Source organism: Sceloporus occidentalis, unplaced genomic scaffold (assembly GCF_023333645.1).
Source record: "Sceloporus occidentalis isolate IW3139 unplaced genomic scaffold, rSceOcc1.0.p SCAF_25, whole genome shotgun sequence".
In the NCBI taxonomy this organism is placed as follows: Eukaryota; Metazoa; Chordata; class Lepidosauria; order Squamata; family Phrynosomatidae; genus Sceloporus; species Sceloporus occidentalis.
Genome location: NW_028317005.1, coordinates 10,295,429 through 10,320,654, shown reverse-complemented (window position 1 = coordinate 10,320,654; position 25,226 = coordinate 10,295,429). Strand labels below are relative to the sequence as shown.

The 25,226-nt window shown below is 41.7% G+C and overlaps 1 protein-coding gene across 1 annotated transcript in view; it reads left to right on the top strand.

Moving 5' to 3' along the window:
- The window catches only part of WDR49 (WD repeat domain 49), a 38,122-nt gene extending 13,295 nt beyond the window's left edge, over positions 1–24,827 (top strand). The window contains exons 9-18 of the mRNA XM_089485325.1: positions 11,273–11,388; positions 12,755–12,885; positions 13,557–13,655; positions 14,649–14,804; positions 16,472–16,659; positions 17,387–17,584; positions 20,145–20,335; positions 20,922–21,028; positions 21,393–21,536; positions 24,676–24,827. Of these exons, the coding sequence (XP_089341451.1) occupies positions 11,273–11,388; positions 12,755–12,885; positions 13,557–13,655; positions 14,649–14,804; positions 16,472–16,659; positions 17,387–17,584; positions 20,145–20,335; positions 20,922–21,028; positions 21,393–21,536; positions 24,676–24,827 (1,482 nt within the window). The remainder of the gene's footprint in view (positions 1–11,272; positions 11,389–12,754; positions 12,886–13,556; positions 13,656–14,648; positions 14,805–16,471; positions 16,660–17,386; positions 17,585–20,144; positions 20,336–20,921; positions 21,029–21,392; positions 21,537–24,675) is intronic.
- Positions 24,828–25,226: the final 399 nt, after the last annotated feature.

The window sequence follows — 25,226 nt, the reverse complement described above, 5'->3', positions numbered from 1 at the left end:
CCACACCGCAGACAGAGGCAGCCAGGGGGGAGAAACTGCCCTTACAATTAGGGACATTTGAGGCATGACACTAGCCAGGAAGCGAACTGGCAGAGAAGAGATGCTGGCACCACCACCAGCAGCAGCATTGAAAAGGCGAATGAGTGGGCAATTGGCGACCCACTCACCTGTTTCACCCCAGGGCAAAGCACCCAAACACTGTCAGTCTTAGACGTTTGGCAGCAGACTTCCAGAGCTCAGACACAAGGCCCTAGCGTAAGCTGGCCACTCCGGCGGAGGTAGCAGGCGTTGCCACACCGCAAACAGAGGCAGCCAGGGGGGAGAAACTGCCCTTACCATTAGGGACATTTTGGGCATGACTCTAGCCAGGAAGCGAACTGGCAGAGAAGAGATGCTGGCACCACCACCAGCAGCAGCATTGAAAAGGCGAATGAGTGGGCAATTGGCGACCCACTCACCTGTTTCACCCCAGGGCAAAGCACCCAAACACTGTCAGTCTTAGACGTTTGGCAGCAGACTTCCAGAGCTCAGACACAAGGCCCTAGCGTAAGCTGGCCACTCCGGCGGAGGTAGCAGGCGTTGCCACACCGCAGACAGAGGCAGCCAGGGGGGAGAAACTGCCCTTACAATTAGGGACATTTTGGGCATGACTCTAGCCAGGAAGCGAACTGGCAGAGAAGAGATGCTGGCACCACCACCACCACCACCACCACCACCAGCAGCATTGAAAAATTGGAAAGGCGAATGAGAGGGCAATTGGCGACCCGCTCACCTGTTTCACCCCAGGGCAAAGCACCCAAACACTGTCAGTCTTAGACGTTTGGCAGCAGACTTCCAGAGCTCAGACACAAGGCCCTAGCGTAAGCTGGCCACTCCGGCGGAGGTAGCAGGCGTTGCCACACCGCAGACAGAGGCAGCCAGGGAGGAGAAACTGCCCTTACAATTAGGGACATTTTGGGCATGACTCTAGCCAGGAAGCGAACTGGCAGAGAAGAGATGCTGGCACCACCACCACCACCACCACCACCACCACCAGCAGCATTGAAAAATTGGAAAGGCGAATGAGAGGGCAATTGGCGACCCGCTCACCTGTTTCACCCCAGGGCAAAGCACCCAAACACTGTCAGTCTTAGACGTTTGGCAGCAGACTTCCAGAGCTCAGACACAAGGCCCTAGCGTAAGCTGGCCACTCCGGCGGAGGTAGCAGGCGTTGCCACACCGCAAACAGACGCAGCCAGAGGGGAGAAACTGCCCTTACCACTAGGGACATTTTGGGCATGACTCTAGCCAGGAAGCGAACTGGCAGAGAAGAGATGCTGGCACCACCACCACCACCAGCAGCAGCATTGAAAAATGGGAAAGGCGAATGAGTGGGCAATTGGCGACCCACTCACCTGTTTCACCCCAGGGCAAAGCACCCAAACACTGTCAGTCTTAAACGTTTGGCAGCAGACTTCCAGAGCTCAGACACAAGGCCCTAGCGTAAGCTGGCCACTCCGGCGGAGGTAGCAGGCGTTGCCACACCGCAGACAGAGGCAGCCAGGGGGGAGAAACTGCCCTTACCATTAGGGACATTTGATTCATGACACTAGCCAGGAAGCGAACTGGCATCGAAGAGACACTGGCACCACCACCAGCAGCAGCAGCAGCAGAATTGGGAAAGGCGAATGAGTGGGCAATTGGCGACCCACTCACCTGTTTCACCCCAGAGCAAAGCATCCAAACACTGTCAGTCCTTGGCGTTTGGGAGCGGACTTCCAGAGCTCAGACACAAGGCCCTAGCGTAAGCTGGCTACATTGGCGGAGGTAGCAGGCGTTGCCACACCGCAGCAAGTGCAACCAGGGGGGAGAAACTGCCCTTACCATAAGGGACATTTGAGGCATGACACTAGCCAGGAAGCGAACTGGCAGAGAAGAGACACTGGCACCACCACCAGCAGCAGCAGCAGCAGCATTGGAAAAGGCGAATGAGTGGGCAATTGACGACCCGCTCACCTGTTTCACCCCAGGGCAAAGCATCCAAAAACTGTCAGTCCTTGGCGTTTGGGAGCGGACTTCCAGAACTCAGACACAAGGCCCTAGCGTAAGCTGGCTACACCGGCGGAGGTAGCAGGCGTTGCCACACCGCAACAAGTGCAACCAGGGGGGAGAAACTACCCTTACCATCAGGGACATTCGAGGCATGACACTAGCCAGGAAGCGAACTGGCATTGAAGAGAGACACTGGCACCACCACCAGCAGCAGCAGAATTGGGAAAGGCGAATGAGTGGGCAATTGACGACCCGCTCACCTGTTTCACCCCAGGGCAAAGCATCCAAGCACTGTCAGTCCTTGGCGTTTGGGAGCAGACCTACAGAACTCAGACACAAGGCCCTAGCATAAGCTAGCTACACCGGCGGAGGTAGCAGGCGTTGCCACACCGCAGCAAGTGCAACCAGGGGGGAGAAACTACCCTTTCCATTAGGGACATCTGAGGCATGATTTCAGCCAGGAAGCGAACTGGCAAAAGATACTGGCACCACCACCAGCAGCAGCGTTGGAAACGGAAAAAGGTGAATGAGTGGGCAATTGACGACCCACTCACCTGTTTCACCCCAGGGCAAAGCATCCAAAGACTGTCAGTCCTAGGCGTTTGGGAGCGGACTTACAGAGCTCAGACACTAGGCCCTAGCGTAAATTGGCTACACCAGCGGAGGTAGCAGGCATTGCCACACCGCAGCAAGTGCAACCAGGGGGAGAAACTACCTTAAACATTAGAGAGAAAAAATTTAACTTTCCAAGCTAAGAGCTGGGTAACCCAATTTGGGCAGATTGAATTTAAGAAAGGCAATCTGCTCCATCAGATGAGGTGCCATGCGTGAGCGCTGTGGACTCAGTATGTTTCCAGTCATAGAAAACACGCGCTCACTTTGAACAGTGGTTGGCGGACATGATAGAAGCTGCTGCGCAACCCATGAGAGTGCAGGCCACACACTCTTCTTTTCATCCCAGTAGCTAAGAGGATCAACATTAGGAGCAGAAGGAACTTCACAGAGGTAAAGTTTGACCATTTCAGCAGCACTACTCTCCTTTCTGCTGCTAGCTCTGTCAGATGGTCCAACTATACTGCCAAGTGCCTCTTCCCAAAACGCAGCTGCTCCACTCAGCTGTGTTGTGCTGCTTGTGGCACTGCTGCTGATGCTGCTGCTAGGGGTAGCAGACCACATCATCTCTTCCTCCTCCTGCACCTCACCCTCCTCGGACAGCATTCCCATTTTACGCTGCCAGTCACGCACCTTGTTGACCAATTGCTCCCGGTAGCTACTGAGAACATTGAATTTCAAAGCTAGCTTTCCCTTAATTCTTGGATCACAAAGGCACGCTAGCATCATTTCGGGACTCTCTTCCATTCGCTTGCGAAGGTGTACTTTTAGCAGATCCTTCAGCTTCCTGACTATGGCTGCTACGTCAGGATGTAGAGTGCCACCTTGAACAGCCTCACGGTTTCCAAGGAACACATCCATCTTGCTGCCTAGATGGGAGAACACTGGGATTACCTGGGCCAGACTGGCAGTGTTTGAGCTTAAATTTTCTGTGGCATCCCTGAATGGTTTAAGGACTGCCACTAGCTGGGCGATCACTGTCCAATCCTCCCTATTCAATGGAGAGGTAATCCCAATATTGTGCTCTGAGGCAAGATTATGGATTGCCCTCTGCTGCTCCAAAATCCTCTCTAGCATGTCTAACGTGGAGTTCCACCGTGTACTGACATCCTGACGTAGGCAGTGTACGGGAAGACCTGACCTCTCTTGCTCTTCCCTCAAAAGTTGGCTAGCCTTAACACTATGGTGAAAGTGCCCAGCGATCTTTCTGCAGCGGGACAGAACTACTGCTGCCACATTAGTTCCTTCTGACATTGCTGCCTTCACTACAAGATGGATGATGTGGGCTGCACAGCGCACACCAACAATATGACCATCTCGCAGCGCTTTCACCATATTGGCACCTCCGTCAGTTACCACAAAACCAACTTCAACATTGGTGCCCGCCTCTGCTCCCACCCAAAGGCTAAACATTTTCCTAATCGCATGCAGAATATTTTGGGAAGTGTGCTTTTCATCCATCACTTCTGCATGGAGAAGGAATGATCGGTAGCCTGCTGCAGCAACTTCCTTAGACACACCGGGCTGCCACCAGTGTGCTGTCAAAGAAAGAAAGGCATGCTGGGCGCTAGGTGCACTCCACAAATCTGTAGTGAAATGAACACACTGACCAGCAGCCTTGGAAAGCTCCTCTTTCACTGCTGCAACACAGGACCGATACAGCGAGGGGACAATGTTCCTGCTGAAAGTGGAACGTGACGGAACTGTGTATTGTGGAGCCACAGCCGCCATCAATTGTTTGAAAGGCTCCCCTTCAATCATGGAGAAGGATGCCCCTCCAACAGCAATGAACTGACCAATAAGTCGCGTTACTTTATTGGCCTGCTGTTTGGGCATCGTTCTCTTGGAGTGGAATGCCCCAAATTCTTCCAGGGTGGGCTGGGCATGCAGTGCTCCAACCTGCCTTGGTCTCTGGCTGCCAGCACTAGTTGCTGCTGCTGCTGCTGCTGCTATTGGCTCAGAAGAAGAAGCTGTTGGGGTTTTTCCACGGCCACCAGCTATGCTGCCTGCACTAAGTTTTACCTCTGCATCTTTCCCCAATAGCACAGCGTTGTGTTGAGTGCTGAGGTGATGCTTCATGCTAGCACTGGTAAAATGGCCAGACACTTTCCCTCTGCTTATTAGCTTCCCACAATGTTTGCACTTTCCATAGCGCCCTTCTTCAACATTTTCAAAGTGCTCCCAAATTGGGGCGCGCATAGCCTTGGAGTGTGCCTTGGGTGCTGCTCTTACTGCTCGGGGTGGATGAACAGAGGCAGAACTAGTGGTGGTGGGACTGGTGGTAACAGTACTGGCCATAGTGGGACTGCTAATTGCTTTAGATTTGCTAGGTTTTGCTGCTGCTGCTGGTGGTGGTGATGGTGATGATCGTAGCGGAGAAGGTGGAGGCTCAGGGGAAAATTGTGCACTAGTCATTTGGACACTGCTCCCTGAGGAATCTGATTCCTGACCACTCATCTCCTCTACTTCCTCTGGCTCATAGTCTAGCTCTTCATTAGCCAGATCGAATGGAATTCCTGCTAGGCTGGAGCTAAGACTGATATCGTCGTGAGACTCGTGACTAGTAGTAGTGCGAGCAGGAAGAATAGACTCTGCACTTGGCCTCTCAGTCTCAGGCTCCTCTGCTACCTCGCTAGGTGGAGTTCCACTATGTGTAGCCCTCTCTCTAACTGTCTTTACAAAAATTTTGTAAGGACTTGGTGGCTTGCTAGAGGTACTAGGAGGACATGGCGTGGCGGTACCAGTGGGAACAGTAGGCGCAGCACTAGTGGTGGTAGAGGCGGGGGTGGTGGTGGTGGTGGTTTTCCCTACAAAGGAATGAGATCGCTTTGGTTTGGGACCCCTCTGAGTCTTGCTGCTAATTTGGCTCTGCTTGGTACCTTGCATGCTGCTGGTGGATGGGGAAGATGCTGCTTGGGGCAAAAGGCACTTCTTTTTAGTCACTGGGCTGGTACTACTTGTGCTACCCTTTAACTTTGAACGTGCTTCTGGTGCTTTAGGCTTTCCGTAAAAAACCATAGAGCTTGTGGGCCTAGCCGCACTACTACTGCCTGCTTTTGGTGCCTTTCCTTTACTTGATGATCCTTCAAGCAATGCTTCCCCAAATGATAAGCGAGAGCTTGGCCTACTTGGCCGACTAGACTGACGCAAAGGCTGCATCTTAGAGCTGGTGGTGGTGCTGGTGGTGGTGCTGGTGGTGGTGGTGGTGGTGGTAGATGGAGCTTGTCCCTCCTTAGTCCCAAAAGGAGGATCCATTTCAAATTTTGTGTTGTGTGTGTAGTGTAGTGTAGTGTAGTGTAGTGTAGTGTTTAAAAAACTATAAAAAAAAAAATAAAAAAATAAAAATAAAAAAAAGGAAAAACGAATTAAAGACAAAAAAATTAGAGGAAGTTCTCTTCAGTGCTACTGCTTAAAAAGTAAAACTATGCACTACTGCACTGTGCTGTGTGCAATCTGCCAAAATCCTAAAGTTATTGAAATTATTAACTCAAGATTAACTATTTAATAACTAGCAGTATTTTATTTTTAATTTGAATTTACACGGGCCTAAGAGCTTAGCCTACCACTATGCTAGCCTAAAGCTATATTTCCTTACTATAAGTCTACCTCTAGGCAGACGCTCTCAAACCCACTAAGCTAAAGTGAGGTTAAATCAGATTCAGTATATGATTTATTAATTAATATTAAGTTATATAATATTAATAGATTAGAACTAATTTACTTATATATTATGTATTATAGATAGAAGAATATAGATTATGAATTAGAATTTAGAATTAGAATTACTTATATTATAGATTATGAATTAGAATATTATTATTTATAATATATTATAGATTAAGATTAAAGAAGATTAGAATTATTTTAGTACTACAGCTAGTAGCTTGAAGCTTTGCTTAGTACAGCTCGTCACAGTCAATTTTTCTTGAAAAGAATTAGAAATAAAATAAAATGTCACAGCAAAACAGTTATCTTCACTGCTTGCTGCACTCACTAGCCCAACAAGTTCACTTCACTGATGGACTGAGGTGAGCAAAACACTAAGGGTACTTTTAATAAAATTGAAATAAAATGTAAAATAAATGAGAAAATCTTTGCAAAACAGTTAACGTCACTGCTTGCTGATCAAAAAAAAACACAGCACTTATGCGGCTGCACTCACTAGCCCAACAAGTTCACTTCACTGATGGACTGAGGTGAGCAAAACAAATGAAATAAAATGAAAGATTAATTAAGAAAAATTGACTTGGTCTCTTACTGTTGCTAAAACAAAGCACAAACTATAGAGCTGCAGCACCAGTACTAATAAGATTAGCTGAACTATACGCTAGTAGTAATTAATTAATATTATTACTTTTATTTATAGCTAATTTAATTAACTATTAAGATAAGAAAGAATTAGAGAATTATTGATATTACTGATTTTAGATTAGACACTAGTAGATGTTCTGAATGTCTACAGTACACTCTACACTAGTATACTATTACTAACTATAACTGACAAATATATATATAATTTTATAATGAATTCAATTATTAATTATATTAATTAATATTACTGATTTTAAATTAGACACTAGTAGATGAATGTCTACAGTACACTCTACACTAGTATACTATAGTATATATATATATGACTGACAAATATATATATATATATAATATTATAATGAACTATTAAATTATAGATTCTATTAAATTGTAATTTATAAATTCTATTTAATTTATTTAAGCAGGACAGGCAATAGGCACTAGTGCCAGCCCAGGGCAAGGGCACCCCAGTGCCACTGAGGCACTGGGTGCACTGTCAACTCAACAGCACTTACACTAAAGTTGATGACAAATTAATTTTAAAAAAATTAAATTAATCAAATTATTATTATTAAATATATTAATTAAGTAGCACTGAAGTGAGGATGAAGTACACAGTGAGAAATGGCAGGCTAAGGCTTACCAGTCTCACACAGAACAGAACAATCTCTCTCTGTAACGCTCGGATGCAGCACAGCAGTGTTGCCAAAGCAGTCACAGCGAAAAATGAATGGATCTCTCAGGCAAGCTATGGTCTTATAAAGGCGCCTTCAGAATTCAAAAAACAGCAGCACAGGCATTGGACGAGACCCTTAGCGTTACGTCACAAGAGTGAGCTGATTGGACAGACGAGGATCAGCTCACTCCTGTTTGAAATTTTGGCGGTTGCGCGGCAAAAACGAAGACGATCACGAAGAATCTTCGAATCTTCGTGATTGTGAGTCTTCGTCTTCGCCTACGGTTTGCCGGCACTGTATTCTGTTCTACGTTCCTTCGGAACGAACAAAAAAACGGCCTCTTCGTGCTCGTTTTCATGTTCGCCCGAAGACGAATGCACAAGTCTAGAATTTATTTTGAGAAAATACCTTAACCGGGCTTACTATTCACTGCCAGGAGACAGTAGGCTTATTTGGGAGCAGTTTGGGGACCATTATATGACAATATATCCTAAAATAACAAACTTCCAACCAACAGTTTAATACATTTTATGTTTTAACATAAGTGGAATAATAATCCACTTTTATACACCACACAATGTTTAATGGGACTAGACAAGGGACCTTTTGAATATACTAGTTTTTTTTCACAAGTGTGTGTACAATGGTACGTCATTTATAATGATAATTTTCTTAAAAAATATATTTTTGAACATTATACAGTAATAAAATGTGATAATGTTAATGTTTATGTACTAAAAGAAAAAACAGTTCTAAAATTCCTCAATACCACAAAATGTGTATATAAAAAATACACTTTATTTAATAAATATATAATAAATAAATCAAGAGAAAAAACATAAAAAATGTATATACAAAAAATAAATACAATATCTCTATGCTATTAAGATATTTGTATGGGCACAGGCCCATTTATTTATTATATATGTATCAAATAAATATATTGTGGCATTGAGTAACTTTAGCACACGTTCAGTGTGATATCACTACCTTAATTGTTTATTTTCTTTAGCCATTTGAGGTTTGTATTCAATTTTCTTTATTTTGGTGTTGTGTGTGGACGTTAGTGCTGTGTATTATTTATCGAGTTTTCTATAATGTTTATATGTTATGTTTAAATAATATTTTGGTTTATATTAATGTTGTCATGATAATAAATATTCCATATGTGTGTTTGGATTATGAACCAATGTATATGACAGAAAAGTACATTTTCCTCTGAATGCGTTGTTTTGGAGAAATTTGCTTTTTATAAATGAATCCCTACAGGACTCTAGGCTGGTAGTGTTCTGGTGGCTATGGAGCATGTAATCAGTTCATATTCCCAAAACACAGCAGATTTGTACTTCTGTGTTACAACATAATGCTACACAGTCTTTAACGTCTTTTCCTGGGGTCTGTTTTTCAGTGCTGTTTTGTTGATAAAGTCACTGTAGCCTTTTTAGAGAATGTATGGTACTTTGAATCTGTGATTCAATGATTGAATAGATTAAAAATAATATGGCTCCTGCCTAATAAGTATCTCTTTAATAAAGCAATATAATATGTACAATACATATGTACTAATTTAATGTCATATTGTTATAATTACAATTATTTTTTTTGCTTTTATTCTCCTGCCCTTCTGTATAATCCAGTTGCTATATAGACATTACTGTACTTTTTGACAATTCTGTAGCTACAGGGAAGGACAGGTAATATGGAGAGTAGCTTTCCAAATACTATTTTCATCCTCAACTCAATTCACTATGGTTCTAATCCGTGAGCATTTAGACTGTTAGCCAACTAGCAGGGTGCTTCACCGAATTGTACAAAGTCACCCGGCATGTTTGTAAAATAAAACTGATTCATCCATTACTTTGTAAGCCTCATCCGGTCAATGATGATCTACCACTGAGGCAGTTTTCTATGTTTTCTTATACAGACAGTATTGCATTCCCTGTTTATAGTGCATGAGAAGTGACCAGAAAATGATTAAATAATAAATTAAGTCAAAGTTATGATGTGTGCTAACAGTGTCTCATCTTCAGTTTCGTTGTCCTTTATAAGGCACTAATGAGACAGGGAAATGATTTCACATTTTCTTTATTCTCTGGATTTTAATATTCCTTTTAAGCAGGACAAGCAGGTAATTAGGTATACAGTTTCTTTTACATGACGCTGAACGCATCGATTACTTTAATGTCTGACTTTTATGCCAAATATCTCTCAATCAAAGTACACTCAATGAAAATTTAAGGATTTTTCAACAAAACGCTTGTATTGAAAACATCCTTGAATTTTCAATGAGTGTACTTTGATTGAGAGATATTTGGCATAAAAGTCAGACATTAAAGTATTCGGTGAGTTCAGTGTCATGTGAAGGAAACTGTATAACTAATTGTCCTCTACCTTCTCCTCTTTCCCCTAAGGCTTTGAGAAACAAGATGCAAAACCTATGAGAGATTACAAAGACTTAATACTCTGATATACCGTATTTGCTCGATTATAAGACGAGGTTTTTTCCAGAGCTTATAATCGAGGTCGTCTTCTAATCAGACCTCATTCTGCTGGGGCCATGCTGCTTACCGGGCTTTGGTCGGGAGCAGCGTCTCTGCTAGTAGCAGCAGGAGAACAGGAAGCTAGCAGAGTCCTCACATAACTCTGCCTCCCCCTCCTTCCTCTGGGGGCGGGGCCAGAGAAGTTGCTCGCACAGCCGGGCCCCTGCAGAAGTCTGCGAGTGGGAGATATGCAGTTCAGGTAAGGGGGTGGGGGAGGGTTTTTGTGATTAATGTGTGAAGTATGTGTGATTAATGGAATAAATGAGTATTTAAATGTTTGTGAATGAGTGTGTGTGTGATAGCATGGATGTGTAAGGGGGGTGGTGGTGGTAGCATGGCATAGTGAGGCTGTAATCACACTACTATCATCCCCAGGTTCCAGCATGTACTGGCTGCCTTGGCTTGATAGGAGTGTGATTGCTGTTAGCAGTTATATATATATATACCTCCAGAAATGCATTTTAACCCCCTATATGCCACTCAGCCCCATGATATGCCTTTTAACCCCCTATATGCCAGAGTGGCATATAGGGGTATGAGGCATATCATGGGGCAGAGGGGCATATAGGGGGTTAAAAGGCATATCATGGGGCACAGTGGCATATAGGAGGGTATAAGACATTTCTGGAGGCAGAGTGGCATATAGAGGGTTAAAAGGCACATCATGGGGCAGAGTGGCAAATAGGGGGGTATAAGGCATTTCTGGGGGCAGAGTGGCAAGCCTGGGGGCAGATGTGCATAACTGGGGGGGGCAGGCTGGCAAATAAAAGGAAATAAAAAAATATATATTTTTCTCAATCATAGCTTTTATTAAATATGAAAATTAGTTTACATGAATTAATATTTACTAGTAAAACTTTTTTCCTATAGGGTAGTCTTATATTCAGGCTTTTTGTTTTTTTCCTAAATTAATATTTTGATTTTGGGGGGTCATCTTATAATCAGGGTCATCTTATAATCGAGCAAATACGGTACATTTATTCTGGATTTCTGTTACATTTGTCAATTCAGTTACACAGATGCATTACATGTGCTCCAAAATGTGAAATATATATATTAAAATAATATATTTTTTTAATTTGTAAATATATATTTTTAAAGGTTTGGGATCTCAACGGCCATTGTCACCACAAACTAAATGCTGGAAGAGACCAGGCGGTTGAAATCTCCCAAATTCTAGTGCTAAAGAGAACCATATTAGTTGTGGGATGGGAAAGGTATGTATACATTTTTTATGTACAAAATTGTAAAAATACAAAACTGTATAATGAATATTTAAAATGATATAATATTTATAACCGGTGGGTTTTTAAAGAAGGTTGGGATGTAGAGCTGTAAACACCTTAGAAAATTAAAGCCCGAACATCTGTTAGGGCATTTACACAGTATACGTGTAAGTAAGCTTTGATACATCGTCCTTTTCAGTTTAGTGCTGGTGAGGGTGGCTTCTGATAAGGGAGGGAAGACGAGGCTGTCATCAACAGCCCGATCACCAATGGGAATGGTGAGCTTTGGGATGGAGCGCATTGTGTGCTGCCCTTTATCATGAAGGACCATTGTTTTGAAGACAGCATAGAATGTCCTCTATCACAAAGGGGTTGAAGACAGCAAAGTACTCGTGTGTAAACATGGCATTTATCAACTAAACTTTGAGTTATAGGTAAGTAGAAACACTTCAGCTTCCTGATTTGCATTATGAAGGGCCCACCCGAGTTCCTTTCTCCTGCTTAACACATAGCTAGCGCAGAGATTTATTTAGATTTAACTATGCAGTATAAAAGGCCAACTTAGCCCTTCTAGCAAGGTAAACTCACTTTTAAGTCAATCAATATTCACGCAGAAGTTAAAAAATAAGCTGCATTGATGTCACACAATGGGAACAGCTTAGAGGGTGGTAATTGCTATCATGTTATTAATATTTTATATTAATAAACCAAGGCACATGTTTCTCCTTATCCTATGCTAGAGCATTTTTAGTGACAGTAGCAGATATTTTACAAACAGAAAGCCTAAAAGTACTGCTGCCTATAGTTGTTGCCTTATGTTTGTCACCCCATTTCCCTCAAGATTGTAAGCTTGCGAGCAGGGCTCTCTCCACCAAATGTATCGGTTTGTCTTAGTCTGTCAATTCTTGTCTTGTCATACCCTTTGAATTTATGTATTGTATTAAGCCCTGCGTAAACTGTTGGCGCTATATAAATAAAGGATAATAATAATAATAGTAACAGGAAAAAAAAATGTTTCAGTGTTGATAGAAGCCTTATTTTTAGTCATGATGGCAGAAGCTGGTGACAACCTCTATGTAGTTAAGCCTAAAGGGACTGGTAGAAGATACGTTTCTCTCTTTTTAAGGTACAGAGGGCAAATGAAACTCGATTTAGTGGCAATGTCAGTAGTAAACCATTTTTCTGAAATGAAATGATAGCTATGAGACTCTTTCATCTGTCTATGGATTTACTGACGCATCTCATGCTCGTCATGAGACCTAAATTATAAAAGTGGACAAAATATTGCAGTTAGGACCTGCTGGTGATGTTGTGTTTTCAACTGCCCTTATTTCTTTTTTTTTGTTCTGTATTCTAGTATTATTACAGTGTTCCGAATGAACACCTTAAACCAATACCTTGTCCAGCCTTCAGAGTGGAAAGGAGGGATGCAACATCAAGAAGACATCTTATGTGCCGCATTTTTACCCCCACAAAGTCTTGTGACAGGTTAGAATACATAAATTGTATCCTAAGTGGTACTGTGTAAAATATTTTAATTTAAAAATTAATTAAAAAGCTAATAATAATAATAATAGCCAAACGGACTAGCAAATACATAGTTTTAGAAGAAAAAACTATACTTAGAGAAATATAGGATTTGGCGGCAGATTAGAGCAATTCTATCCATTTTTCCTGATGTCTTAATCAATCAGTGATCTTGCCTTAGATTGAGGATAGCTTTAAGCATTTCCTATGCATCTGTATATTATCTAACCATTTCCTAGCACAGTGTACGAGATAATCTATTGGCTTGTTCATATGGGACTCTGCCATGTTTGAAATGACAGAGTTCCTTTGAATCATTTATCCCATTCCGCAGTGGAGAATACTTCACACCTAGATCCCTCTGGAAAAATAAATAGCATATTTGTCTGTTGAAATGAAACAAAAATTAAGCACTACTCCCTCCACTTTTGTACATTAAAGAAGACACAATAAGAATATTCATCTGTGTAGAAGACAGCTGTATTAGTGAATCTGGAGACACCAAATAAGCACAGAAATGGTGACACATGAGAGCGGATTTGAGTTTCTCATTGCTTTGATGTACATAGAACTTGTTGTATATGATCTTTTATTCCCTCGGTTTGCATTAACGATTTTCTCTTTAAATCCAGGAAGTTATGATGGGGAAATAGTGGTTTGGAATAACAATACAGAAAATGCTTCTCGGAAACTTCACCCAGACCCTGGTAGAGCACCGAGATCAAAGTCAGGTGAGAACAAAGGTTGGGGGCCCTTACAGTTCTCCTTAGGTGGTTCCCTGAGGGCATGCATGGGATATGGTGCGGTAGAGCCAAAGGGCTGCTTGCAAGCCAGTTTTCATGGCTTTCATGGAATGTGACAACCTCTTTCTTCGACGTAACACAAAATACTCAACTTTACCTTGTCGAGATTGTCTCCCAATGTTTGAATCCTTCTAAGGTGTTAAAATGTAATTTCCTAAAGCAATTATGTTCTCCATAGTTCTGTACCCAATCTGGACAGCAGGCAGGTGTATAAAGTATATTACGTGACACATAATAACACAGGGCACCCATTAAATTACAAATAAAACAATGAGAACCATATTGAGGCATACGTGGTAATAATTAAGTCAATTATTAACAGCAGTGTAAGCAATATATGGGCTCCAACATGACTGATAGACTTAATAAACAATTCATTTATGGCAGGTTATTGTCAAAGACAGAAGACGCTTCTTATTTAATTAGGTTCCTATTGCAGAGCTTGGTTGAGCACACTCAACTTTTGATTAGTATAGTATTACTTAAGTATTAATTATGATGACACCTTCCTACATTCTCTTTAAATAGGTTTGTTTAATTAAGAACCTCAGAGACACTAATGAAAATGAATGGGATCTTTATGTTTACTAAGGATCGTTTAACATAGACATTTAAGCACTGTTTTATTACTTTAGTGTCATGTTAAAATATTAACTTTTCAACTAGTTGCTCTTTTATTAGTATTGCTAAGTAATTACAAAACACTTTATAATGTTTACGAAATCCAAAAGCCATAGTTTTTTCTTGTGTAGCGTTTTTGGTCTTTTTAGAGTGACCCCCTTTCAATGACAAGTGACACTGAATTTTGATATCTAAGGAAGGTGATGTCACATTTTACTAATTGCTATATATTATTTAACAATTAAAAAAATCCAATGTGGAGTACGTTCACCCAAAAAATCTACCATGTCTTTTACATAGATTCTCAGATACAAAGTGCTGGAAAAAGACTCCTCTCCTTGTCTTCGGGAAGACACACACGCTCCATGAGTAACTTCAACGACACAGACTCTGACAGCAATAACACAGTAACTAGATTGTTCTTTCTTGAGGCAAGAAAAAATATTTCGGCAACAGGTGAAGATGTTCGGCTTATTACATTATTCTTGCTGTAGAGATATTGTCTACTGACTAACATGCATGGTTTTTTTTTTAAACTGAGATAATAACTGATCCTAATTATTGTAACTATGTACAACATAATAATTCTTTTTGTTTTTGCAAATAATATTCTTAAAAAAAGCATTAGTTGTTTTCTCTTGTTACTATGTCACATTCCTCAAACTCGTGTCTTGACCCAACTGCATTGTAAACTACCCAAAGAATAGGAAATATGTTACCAAAACCTGGGTTGGTAACAGGATTCCAATGCAATTTTAAATGGAGAAAGAACAAGAAATAAAGGAACAATCCTTAAAATCCTCAGTATGACTTGGTGGGTGTTAGAAAATATGAATCTTTATAACTTGAACTGTATCCGTAAAATAATAGATGGTTTTTAGTGCTGGGTGCATGGCGTAACTAGAAACCACAGGGTCATAGTGCAAAAATTACACATCCATGCTCACACACACACACACACACACACACACAATTACAAACCCATGCTCACACACACACAATTACACATCCATGCTCATATCCACACACACACAATTACATGTACACACACCCCACCTCCCTCCACCCCTGCTTACCTCTCCAGCAGCTTCCTGTCTCGCTGCTTGCATACTGCAAGCAGCCTCAGCTTCACCGCAGTATCATGTGATGTAACGTGACCCTAATACGTTCCTGTCTTCCCTGCCATTTCAAAATAGTTTAGAAAGGGTCCTTCCGACCTGGACTGGTGCAGTCCAGGTTGGAAGGGCCCTTTCTAAACAATTCCACATTCTAGATCAATTCTCTAATGTCCTCATTTGTTAAACATACCCAGGGACATTGGCTCTGTTGGAAATCATTCTCAGGAACATTGTTTATCCATTGTATATTAGAAAAGCTAGCCCCGCATTAAGCCCTAAAGTATGGTATAAGTGACCTAGTCTTTCTGAAAGCACATAAAGATAAATCTGTTGTCACCTTCCAGACAATTCTAAATCCATTCTACAATCTTAAGGTTCTACAACCACTGCAGTTTTCAAACATATTAGTGTGTAGGCCAGTTCATTAACAGAATGTGATATCAGTTGGATGAAAATTCATTTGGCGTCTACAAATGTTGCCATATTTAAAGCTCAAGATAAAGAAGCTAGCTTCAAAACTGAGAAATCAAATATTTTTTTTCTCTTATTTGCTTTGAAATAGTTCACTTTGAAGAATGCTGTATTAATTGCATTGAAATATGTCAGATTTTTCTCTTTATATATTTTCAATAGTGAACAGGCTTTCTTTCATAATACCACTTTCATTACAGAACTGTCCATTGGTTAGCAAGCATACTTGGTCTTTAGCAATAAAGCGGGACTAAAAGTCATTGTGTGTTTTTGGCCAGCTGAAAGATTGGGTTGAGGCTACTACAGATTTAGATCTTTGTATCCCTTTTCAATGACCCTGCACTTGTGTATGAGCTTGAAACTATACGACTATGATGTATCTCATAAGCTACAGGAAGAAAAGACAAGAAATGTATTATCATATCATGCCAACTAATTGCGTTTATTATTATTATTTATTGTTTTATATAGCGCCATCAAATTCCATAGCGCTGTACAATGGGCGTTTGACACTATGGTATGTGTATCTTATAGGTGGAGCAAACTTGGTGTCTTGTGGAGGATTGGGATGCGTTCGATTCTGGAACATATTTAGAAACCAGTTAATGGCGGAATTTGTAGCTCATGAAGGAGCCAGCTTCATCATTGTGACTGTTGATAAAACAAATCGGTACACTATTACGGGGGACCACGATGGCTGGGTTAAAGTATGGGATATACAGGTAACTGAGCAAAACTAAAATAATTTTTTTACATCACAGGGTAATAGAATGCTAACATACGTTGTTTAATATACAATTTTATTGCATCATTTCCATTTAACTGGAGGTTTAATGCGGAACTGTACGTCATTGTTAATAAAAAAAAAAAACATTCTAAAGAAGTATATTTAACATTTATCTTCTCCCTAGGCTGATATATGGAGTTAGTTTTAAAATCCTTAATATGCATGGTTTTATATTGGAGTTGCATTGAGTTTGCTCATTTCGCCTACTTAACAATGCATCATGATGGGCCAGAAGTGATGAACTTATCCTGCAAAATGGACAGGGGTTAGACCTGTATAATGCATAATTTAATTGGTAAAACAAAGTCCCCTTACTAATGCAGGACCAGCTGAGCGTTTCCTATGGAAAATAACCAACAGGACTATCCATAGTAACACTGACTTGCATACTTGTTCCATGATTATTCTTTCCCATTATGTTATCTCCCTTGTCGTTAAGTTGCTAATTGGTTTAGGCAATCTTTGTAAAATGAGATGAGGAGAGGCGTGAGAACTTCAGGACAGAAAAATTGATCATGTTCCAGAAAACTGTCAAATTATTTCTTCTTTGACGAAATTTACAAAATGTTCTTGTCTACCGTAAACGAAGCAGATTAATCTTCTTCGCCATTTATATTGTTACATGACTGTGCAACAACTGTTACATGTCTATTTTCTAATAGGAATACTGTATCGATTACAGTGAAACCAAGTGCACGGAGCCGGCTCCATTAGTAGCATCTTTCCAGCCTCACAGCGACTGCATCACACATCTAGAGACGTGTGCGCACAGTGCATGCCTGCTGGTGATCTCTGCTTCTGCAGACTGCAGTTTATGTGTCAGTGATATCTATGGTACTGCAATTGGAATATTCGGTCAGGTACGATTTCTTCCTTTTTAAATGACAATGTCTCTACTAATTGGATATTCCCTGGAAACTTTATCCTGAAGGCCTTGGGTCTCATAGCTAACATTGGATGTCTGATTTGCTCACCGTAATCAGGACAGTGGTGTTTCTCTCCACCTATTTACCTCTCCTACCCTTTTGCTAGTTATGCCTCAGTTGGTGCAACTCTTACCCTCCAGCCCAACCCAAAAAGGCAAAGCCTACGGAGAGCGGAAATCCCAGATAAATACCCAGGCATGATTATTAAGTAAAAACGTTACTCTTTTCCTGAAATGGTATGATTCATTGCCAAAAATACCCTTATCTCATGGGTATCTACCAACAAAAATTGGTTCCTTGCTGCTGGCCATAGATAGACTGCAATTTCAGTTCCTGTCTGCCATCCTTAGACTGATGATTGGCTAAAACATGTGGACCTGTACTTCATCAACAGGTGGAGATCCTAAGGTTTTTTATTTTGAGTGACACCTGAGTGCTTGTGTAAGTCAGTATTAGTTGTTGCATACAGCATACCATAGTAAATAATTCATATTGTAAAGATAATATTATGAGCACAAATATTTTAAATATATGGTCAAACCCACCCAGAGGACTAGGATTGTGCAGGTTGGCTTTTTAAGGGTTTGTTATTGAAAGCGGACTTGGTTTAAACCACACCGAAACTACTGGCATAAAATCAGGTCATAAATACAGAAAGAGCATCAAACAATATTTTCATATTGGACAAGTAAAAATCAGCGAGGAAGTGGTAGAATGAATGGTTACTTTAATGATAATTCCACCATTTACTTGAAAAGCTCAGGACTTGACTGTTGAAGATCTATAATTAATTTAATGGGTCACCACTTGTACATACTGTTGTTGATTCATACACTATATATATATATATATACTGCTCAAAATAATAAAGGGAACACTTAAACAACACAATGTAACTCGAAGTCAATTGCACATCTGTGAAATCACACTGTCCACTCAGGAAGCGACACTGATGGACAATCAATTTCACATGCTGTTGTGCAAATGGACCAGACAACAGGTGGAAATTATAGGCAATTAGCAAGACACCCCCAATAAAAGGAGTGGTTCTGCAGGTGGTGACCACAGACCACTTATCAGTTCCTATGCTTCCTAGCTGATGTTTTGGTCACTTTTGACTGCTGGCGGTGCCTTCACTCTAGTGGTAGCATGAGACGGAGTCTACAACCCAGACAAGTGGCTCAGGTAGTGCAGCTCATCCAGGATGGCACATCAATGCGAGCTGTGGCAAGAAGGTTTGCTGTGTCTGTCAGCGTAGTGTCCAGAACATGGAGGCGCTACCAGGAGACAGGCCAGTACATCAGGAGACGTGGAGGAGGCCGTAGGAGGGCAACAACCCAGCAGCAGGACCACTACCTCCGCCTTTGTGCAAGGAGGAGCACTGCCAGAGCCCTGCAAAATGACCTCCAGCAGGCCACAAATGTGCATGTGTCCACTCAAACGGTCAGAAACAGACTCCATGAGGGTGGTATGAGGGCCCGACGTCCACAGGTGGGGGTTGTGCTTACAGCCCAACACCGTGCAGGACGTTTGGCATTTGCCAGAGAACACTAGGATTGGCATATTCGCCACTGGCGCCCTGTGCGCTTCACAGATGAAAGCAGGTTCTCACTAAGCACACGTGACAGACGTGACAGAGTCTGGAGACGCCGTGGAGAAGGTTCTGTTGCCTGCAACATCCCCCAGCATGACCGGTTTGGCGGTGGGTCAGTAATGGTGTGGGGTGGCATTTCTTTGGGGGCCGCACAGCCCTCCATGTGCTTGCCAGAGGTAGCCTGACTGCCATTAGGTAGATGAGATCCTCAGACCCCTTGTGAGACCATATGCTGGTGCGGTTGGCCTTGGGTTCCTCCTAATGCAAGACAATGCTAGACCTCATGTGGCTGGAGTGTGTCAGCAGGTCCTGCAAGAGGAAGGCATTGATGCTATGGACTGGCCCGCCCATTCCCCAGACCTGAATCCGATTGAGCATATCTGGGACATCATGTTTCGCTCCATCCACCAACGCCACGTTGCACCACAGACAGGAGTTGGCGGATGCTTTAGTCCAGGTCTGGGAGGACATCCCTCAGGAGACCATCCGCAACCTCATCAGGAGCATGCCCAGGCTTTGTAGGGAGGTCATACGGGCACGTGGAGGCCACACACACTACTGAGCCTCATTGTGACTTGTTTTAAGGACTTTACATCAACGTTGGATCAGCCTGTAGTGTGGTTTTCCATTTTGATTTTGAGTGTGACTCCATATCCAGACCTCCATGGGTTGATGAATTTGATTTCCATTGAGAATTTTTGTGTGATTTTGTTGTCAGCACATTCAACTATGTAAAGACGAAGGTATGTCATACGATTAGTTCATTCAGAGCTAGGATGTGTAATCTTAGTGTTCCCTTTAATTTTTGGAGCAGTGTATATACTGTATACTGTGTGGTTCAGTCTGTACAATGACAAGGGGTTGGTCATATTAAATTATTGCCCACTTATGTCTGCTTAGGAGGAGCACTGGAGGATTGAGCGTTCTCTGCCAGTACCTGTGATGGATAATAGCATTTTTGAAAATCCAGAGAAGAATATAACAGGAGCTAAAGACTTGCAGGCAGACATTTCAGATCTGCATCCATCATTATATCCTGATACACAACCGACAGATCTGATCATGGAAGATGGAGAAGACTTACTGTTTAAGTAGGTTATGATAGTTGCCATTCATTCCTGATCAATGAAAATTTGATTAAAGTGTGGCTTCATAATCACAAGATACTGTTTTGTTAAGCCTGGTTGCTGACATCCGCGAAGGGTGCATAAGAAACAAACATGCATGAATTTTAAACATTTGAGGAGTATTAGTATTGCTAGAAGTATCCAAAACATGTGACAAAAGAAAGGAAGAAGCCTGTCACTTGCTGTAAATCATCCACCATTGGGTAATTAGTGGTTTCCTATGTAATATATATTTTTTAAAAACTGCAGAATTTGTACAAACTTTGATAATTTCCTGTTTAATGACCTATTGGATACAATACAATATTAGTATGTTTTCTCAAAGAAAGCATTTACAAATATGCTTCTTATGCCAAATGCAACTCATAGAGTTTTGATTCTGTGTTGCGATATAAAAATTGTATCTATAGTAACTGTAATCTACAGGCCTTATATCCTTGAAAATGGGTATATTGGCTTGATGGCCAAATTGTGTTATTGGACTTGGTATGACATAAACTGATTTTTAGGAAAGCTTGCATTTCATTAATGATCCTGTCTTCATTTGCAGGGTTAGTCCATGGGAAAATACAATTTTAGGCAGAAAATACAAAGAAAATGGAACAAAAGAAAAGCTGCATTCTAACTTCAGGGACAATTTAACCCAAAACTCAGTTGGTAATCATTTGTTGTTTTATTGTATATCAATAGAGCTCCAAAAATAATCAGTTGTATGTTCTCCTGAAGAGGAGTTTCAAAACTATTTAAGAAACTAGTGTTTTGTGTGAGTCACAGAATTACAGAATACAAATGAGGTGGTCTGAATTTATGAATAAATCTTATATGCAAAAGGTAATCTACATGTACTGTGCATCCCACCAGATCCACTGAGTCCTTGTGTTTCTGCTAAATTGAATCTATCTCTGTCCTGTCTGGAGGCCTTGTAATATCTGAGACTATATAATAATGTACACCTATTGCCCAAGGTGTGCTTTACCTCTTGTAAGAACTGAAATAGGGTGTTTTGCTTCTATCCTTGCAGGAACATTCAGTCTGTTGAATATTGGACCCCTTAAGGATATTGGTGAAGTGAAGAAACCAGATTTTGTTGTAAACCCTGACAAATATTTTGGAGAAAAAACTGAAGAGAAAAGCTCTGCATTAATACTTCCTACCCGCTCACAAAGTAAGTTGTTGTACTATTAATACAGAGCAGGGGCGTAACTAGACGCCTCAGGGCCCGGGTGCGAGAATCTGTTAAGGGCCCCCCCACCCATATTGAATCATATCTGTAAAAAAATCAAAGAAAAAGGGGCGCATGTACAAAGAGCATAATCCAGGGGTGTCCAAGTTTTTTCTGCAGTGGGCCACTTCATCAGAATTGTATACGTGCGCGGGCCACACTCATTTTTCACTGTGACAAAAAATATGGCCTTTAATAAAATATGCAGATTAAAATAAAGTAAAATGACACAAAACCTTTACTCTTCCTCTCACTGATTTCTGGGCCTTGAAAGTTTTGCGACTACAAATTCAGGATTCCCTAGATTTATTCTAGGGATGAACTAAAAGGAAAACTCTGGACCAAAACATTCAGGGTTCACTTAGCCAAAACCGAAAATGACCCCCACCTTTAAAAATAATAATAAAAACTCACATGTTTAATAAAAGTAGGTAACACACAATTGGACAAAATTAGCAATATGACTTGGCATGATAGGAGTGTGATTGCTAACAGCAATCACACTCCTATCATACCCAGGCAACCAGTAAATGCTGGTACCTAGGCATGATGGGACTGTGCTCGCTGTGATTGCTGTTAGCAATCACACTCCTATCATGCCAAGTCAGCCAGTACATGCTGGTACAGGGTGGCTGTAAGTGATGTGCAGACCCCATACTGCTGGCAGCATCACTACACAAGGGGGGCAGCTAGCTAGGTTTCAGCATGTACTGGCTGACTTGGCATGATAGGAGTGTGATTGCTAACAGTAGTCACAGTCCCATCATGCCTAGGTTCCAGCACTTACACATCCATCCAGTAAATGCTGGAACCTAGGCATGATGGGACTGTGATTGCTGTTAGCAATCATACTCCTATCATGCCAAGTAAGCCAATACACGCTGGTACAGGGTGGCTGTAAGTGATGTGCAGACCCCATACTGCTGGCAGCATCAATACACAAGGGGGGCAGCTAGCCAGGTTTCAGCATGTACTGGCTGACTTGGCATGATAGGAGTGTGATTGCTAACTGCAATCACAGTCCCATCATGCCTAGGTTCCAGCACTTACACATCCATCCAGTAAATGCTGGAACCTAGGCATTATGGGACTGTGATTGCTGTTAGCAATCACACTCCTATCATGCCAAGTCAGCCAGTACATGCTGGTACAGGGTGGCTGTAAGTGCAGACCCCATACTGCTGGCAGCATCACTACACAAGGGGGGCAGCTGGCCAGGTTTCAGCATGTATTGGCTGACTTGGCATGATAGGAGTGTGATTGCTAACAGCAATCACAGTCCCATCATGCCTAGGTTCCAGCACTTACACATCCATGCTATCACACACACAGACTCATTTATTCATATAATCATTCATTCACAGATTCATTCCCTCAATCACACACACTCATTCAAACACCCTCCCCACCCCCTTACCTGCACTGCAGCTCCACGATGCCGCTCACAGACTTCAGCAGGGGGCGCGGCCTCCCTCTGCCTTCTCTGCTAAAGCACAGAGGAAGTAGGAAGTCACGTGAACTCCGCTTCCTTTGCAGTCCAGAAGACCCTCCCACAAGTAAGTAGCAGGGCTTGAGGTGCAGCTCGCGTAAGATCGGTTGCCCTGGCTGCCGATCTTACGCGGGCCGCACCTCGAGGTCTCGCGGGCCGCATTTGGCCCGCGGGCCGCATGTTGGACGCCCCTGCCTTATTTAAAAAAAACGTAAAAAAGATTTCGGGCGGCCCCTTGGCTTGGGCCCCCCTGCCGCCGGGGCCCAGTCGCAGTCGCGACCCCTGCGACCCCGGTAGTTACGCCACTGATACAGAGTTAATAGTAGGTATACTTACTCACTCTATAGAATATACCCCGCAGCTCTGGCTGCATTGTTGTGACTTGATTTCCCCCAGTGTTTCCATATTGCTGTTTTGATCCAGTAGACTTATAAACAATGCATACTTCATGGCTATGCAAATATTTGGCCATTAAACCAATAACAGCTCGCTATTGCAAATGGGCATCATCCCAAAACACACAATGACGACCTTAAGTGCACTTGACATTAAATACGTTACAGGAACACCCTTCATCAGTATATGCTGCATTCGATTTCGCTCTACAAATCTAAGACTCATGTACAAAGTGAAAATAATAATAATAAATGAATATAACTCAATATAAAATCATATATCTGAGAAATCACCCAATATAGAGGCAGTAAGTGCAGAGCGATTATTAATATTAAAAACAGTGATATATTCTGGCATATGTCATATAGGCCTGAAGATAGGGCAGCACGTCCGGGGGGAGGGCACTACTCCTCTGCTGCAAAATCGGGGGACAGATGTCCTCCTGCCAAAACTCAAAGCATGCTAGTAGGCGTGCAGAATATTACTATTGAGCTCTGTATTCCAGTATAGCGTGTATGAGTTACTCAGCCAAGACTATGTAATGAAATACTGAATAGTCTGGGGTGCAGATCTCAGTGACAACCATTCTAATCATCCGAAATAGACAACTGTTTAAACATGCTGCAAATGTGAGTACATACACAGTGCCTGTGTTACATCACGCCGAATTCCTCTAGTTTAAGAGAGGGATTTCTCAACGTTGTGATATACTTGTTTACATGTGTACATCTAACTGCAGAAGAAAACATCTTTAATCTTACATTTGATGTTACATGGGCGTTTTGCATAATTTAATAGCTGCCGGCCATAACACTCATGTGGTATAGCAGTGGAACTGAACAGAAGCCAAGTGAAATACCTCTTATTTCGCCAGCAGGATAATAGCAGACATTTGTGATGATTATTTTGCTATAAGTGTAACGGATGAATTAAACACATGTCTACATGTGTATATTCTTGATGTGCCATCATTGTAAGTGATACACACTAGATGGCATATAGTTAAAGAGTTGAGCGGCTGGCTTTGTAAACAAAATTTCTTGCTTTGTCTTCATCTTGAATTGTCAACTTGCCTAAGATATGGCAAAAAGGAATATAAAATACAATAGGGATTTTTGTTCCAGCCATTGGTAATAATAAAGACTTTTTTGGATACTTTCCAAGCATATGAATAATCCAGATTTGATTCTATCACAGCTGTAGCTCTGAAAGCTGTGTTTGATGAAGGAAGCCTCTTCCCAAGAGAAATTTTGGAACGTGAACGAACAGCAAAGCAACTGAAAGAGAAAATGCACCATGAATCGAAGATAAAGAGAACCAACAGAACGGCGCGGCCAAAGGAAAAATAAATTGCTGTTATTAGGGAGAACATTTTACCCCTACCACTGTATTTATTGTGAACATATTAATGTTTACTGATAAAGCAATAATTCATTACAAATAAATGTCTTCATAAAGCTGTATTATGTTCTCGTTTACATTAATATTTCTAGTATTAGTATATTGCTTGTGTTTCAAATGTTCTACCAATAAATAGAAGTGTTACGATTATTTATAGCTGTCTCTGGGGGTGACCTTCAAAAGGGATAGTGTACGATTTAGCATTCAAACTGAACTGATCTGTACATATTAATGACCGTTTTAGATTATTAAGACTCCGGTGCAGTTTGTAATGTAATAATACAGTCAGTAGGGCCAGTTGGTTGTAAGGGTCATAATTGTTTAATTTTATATTTTAATAGATTTTT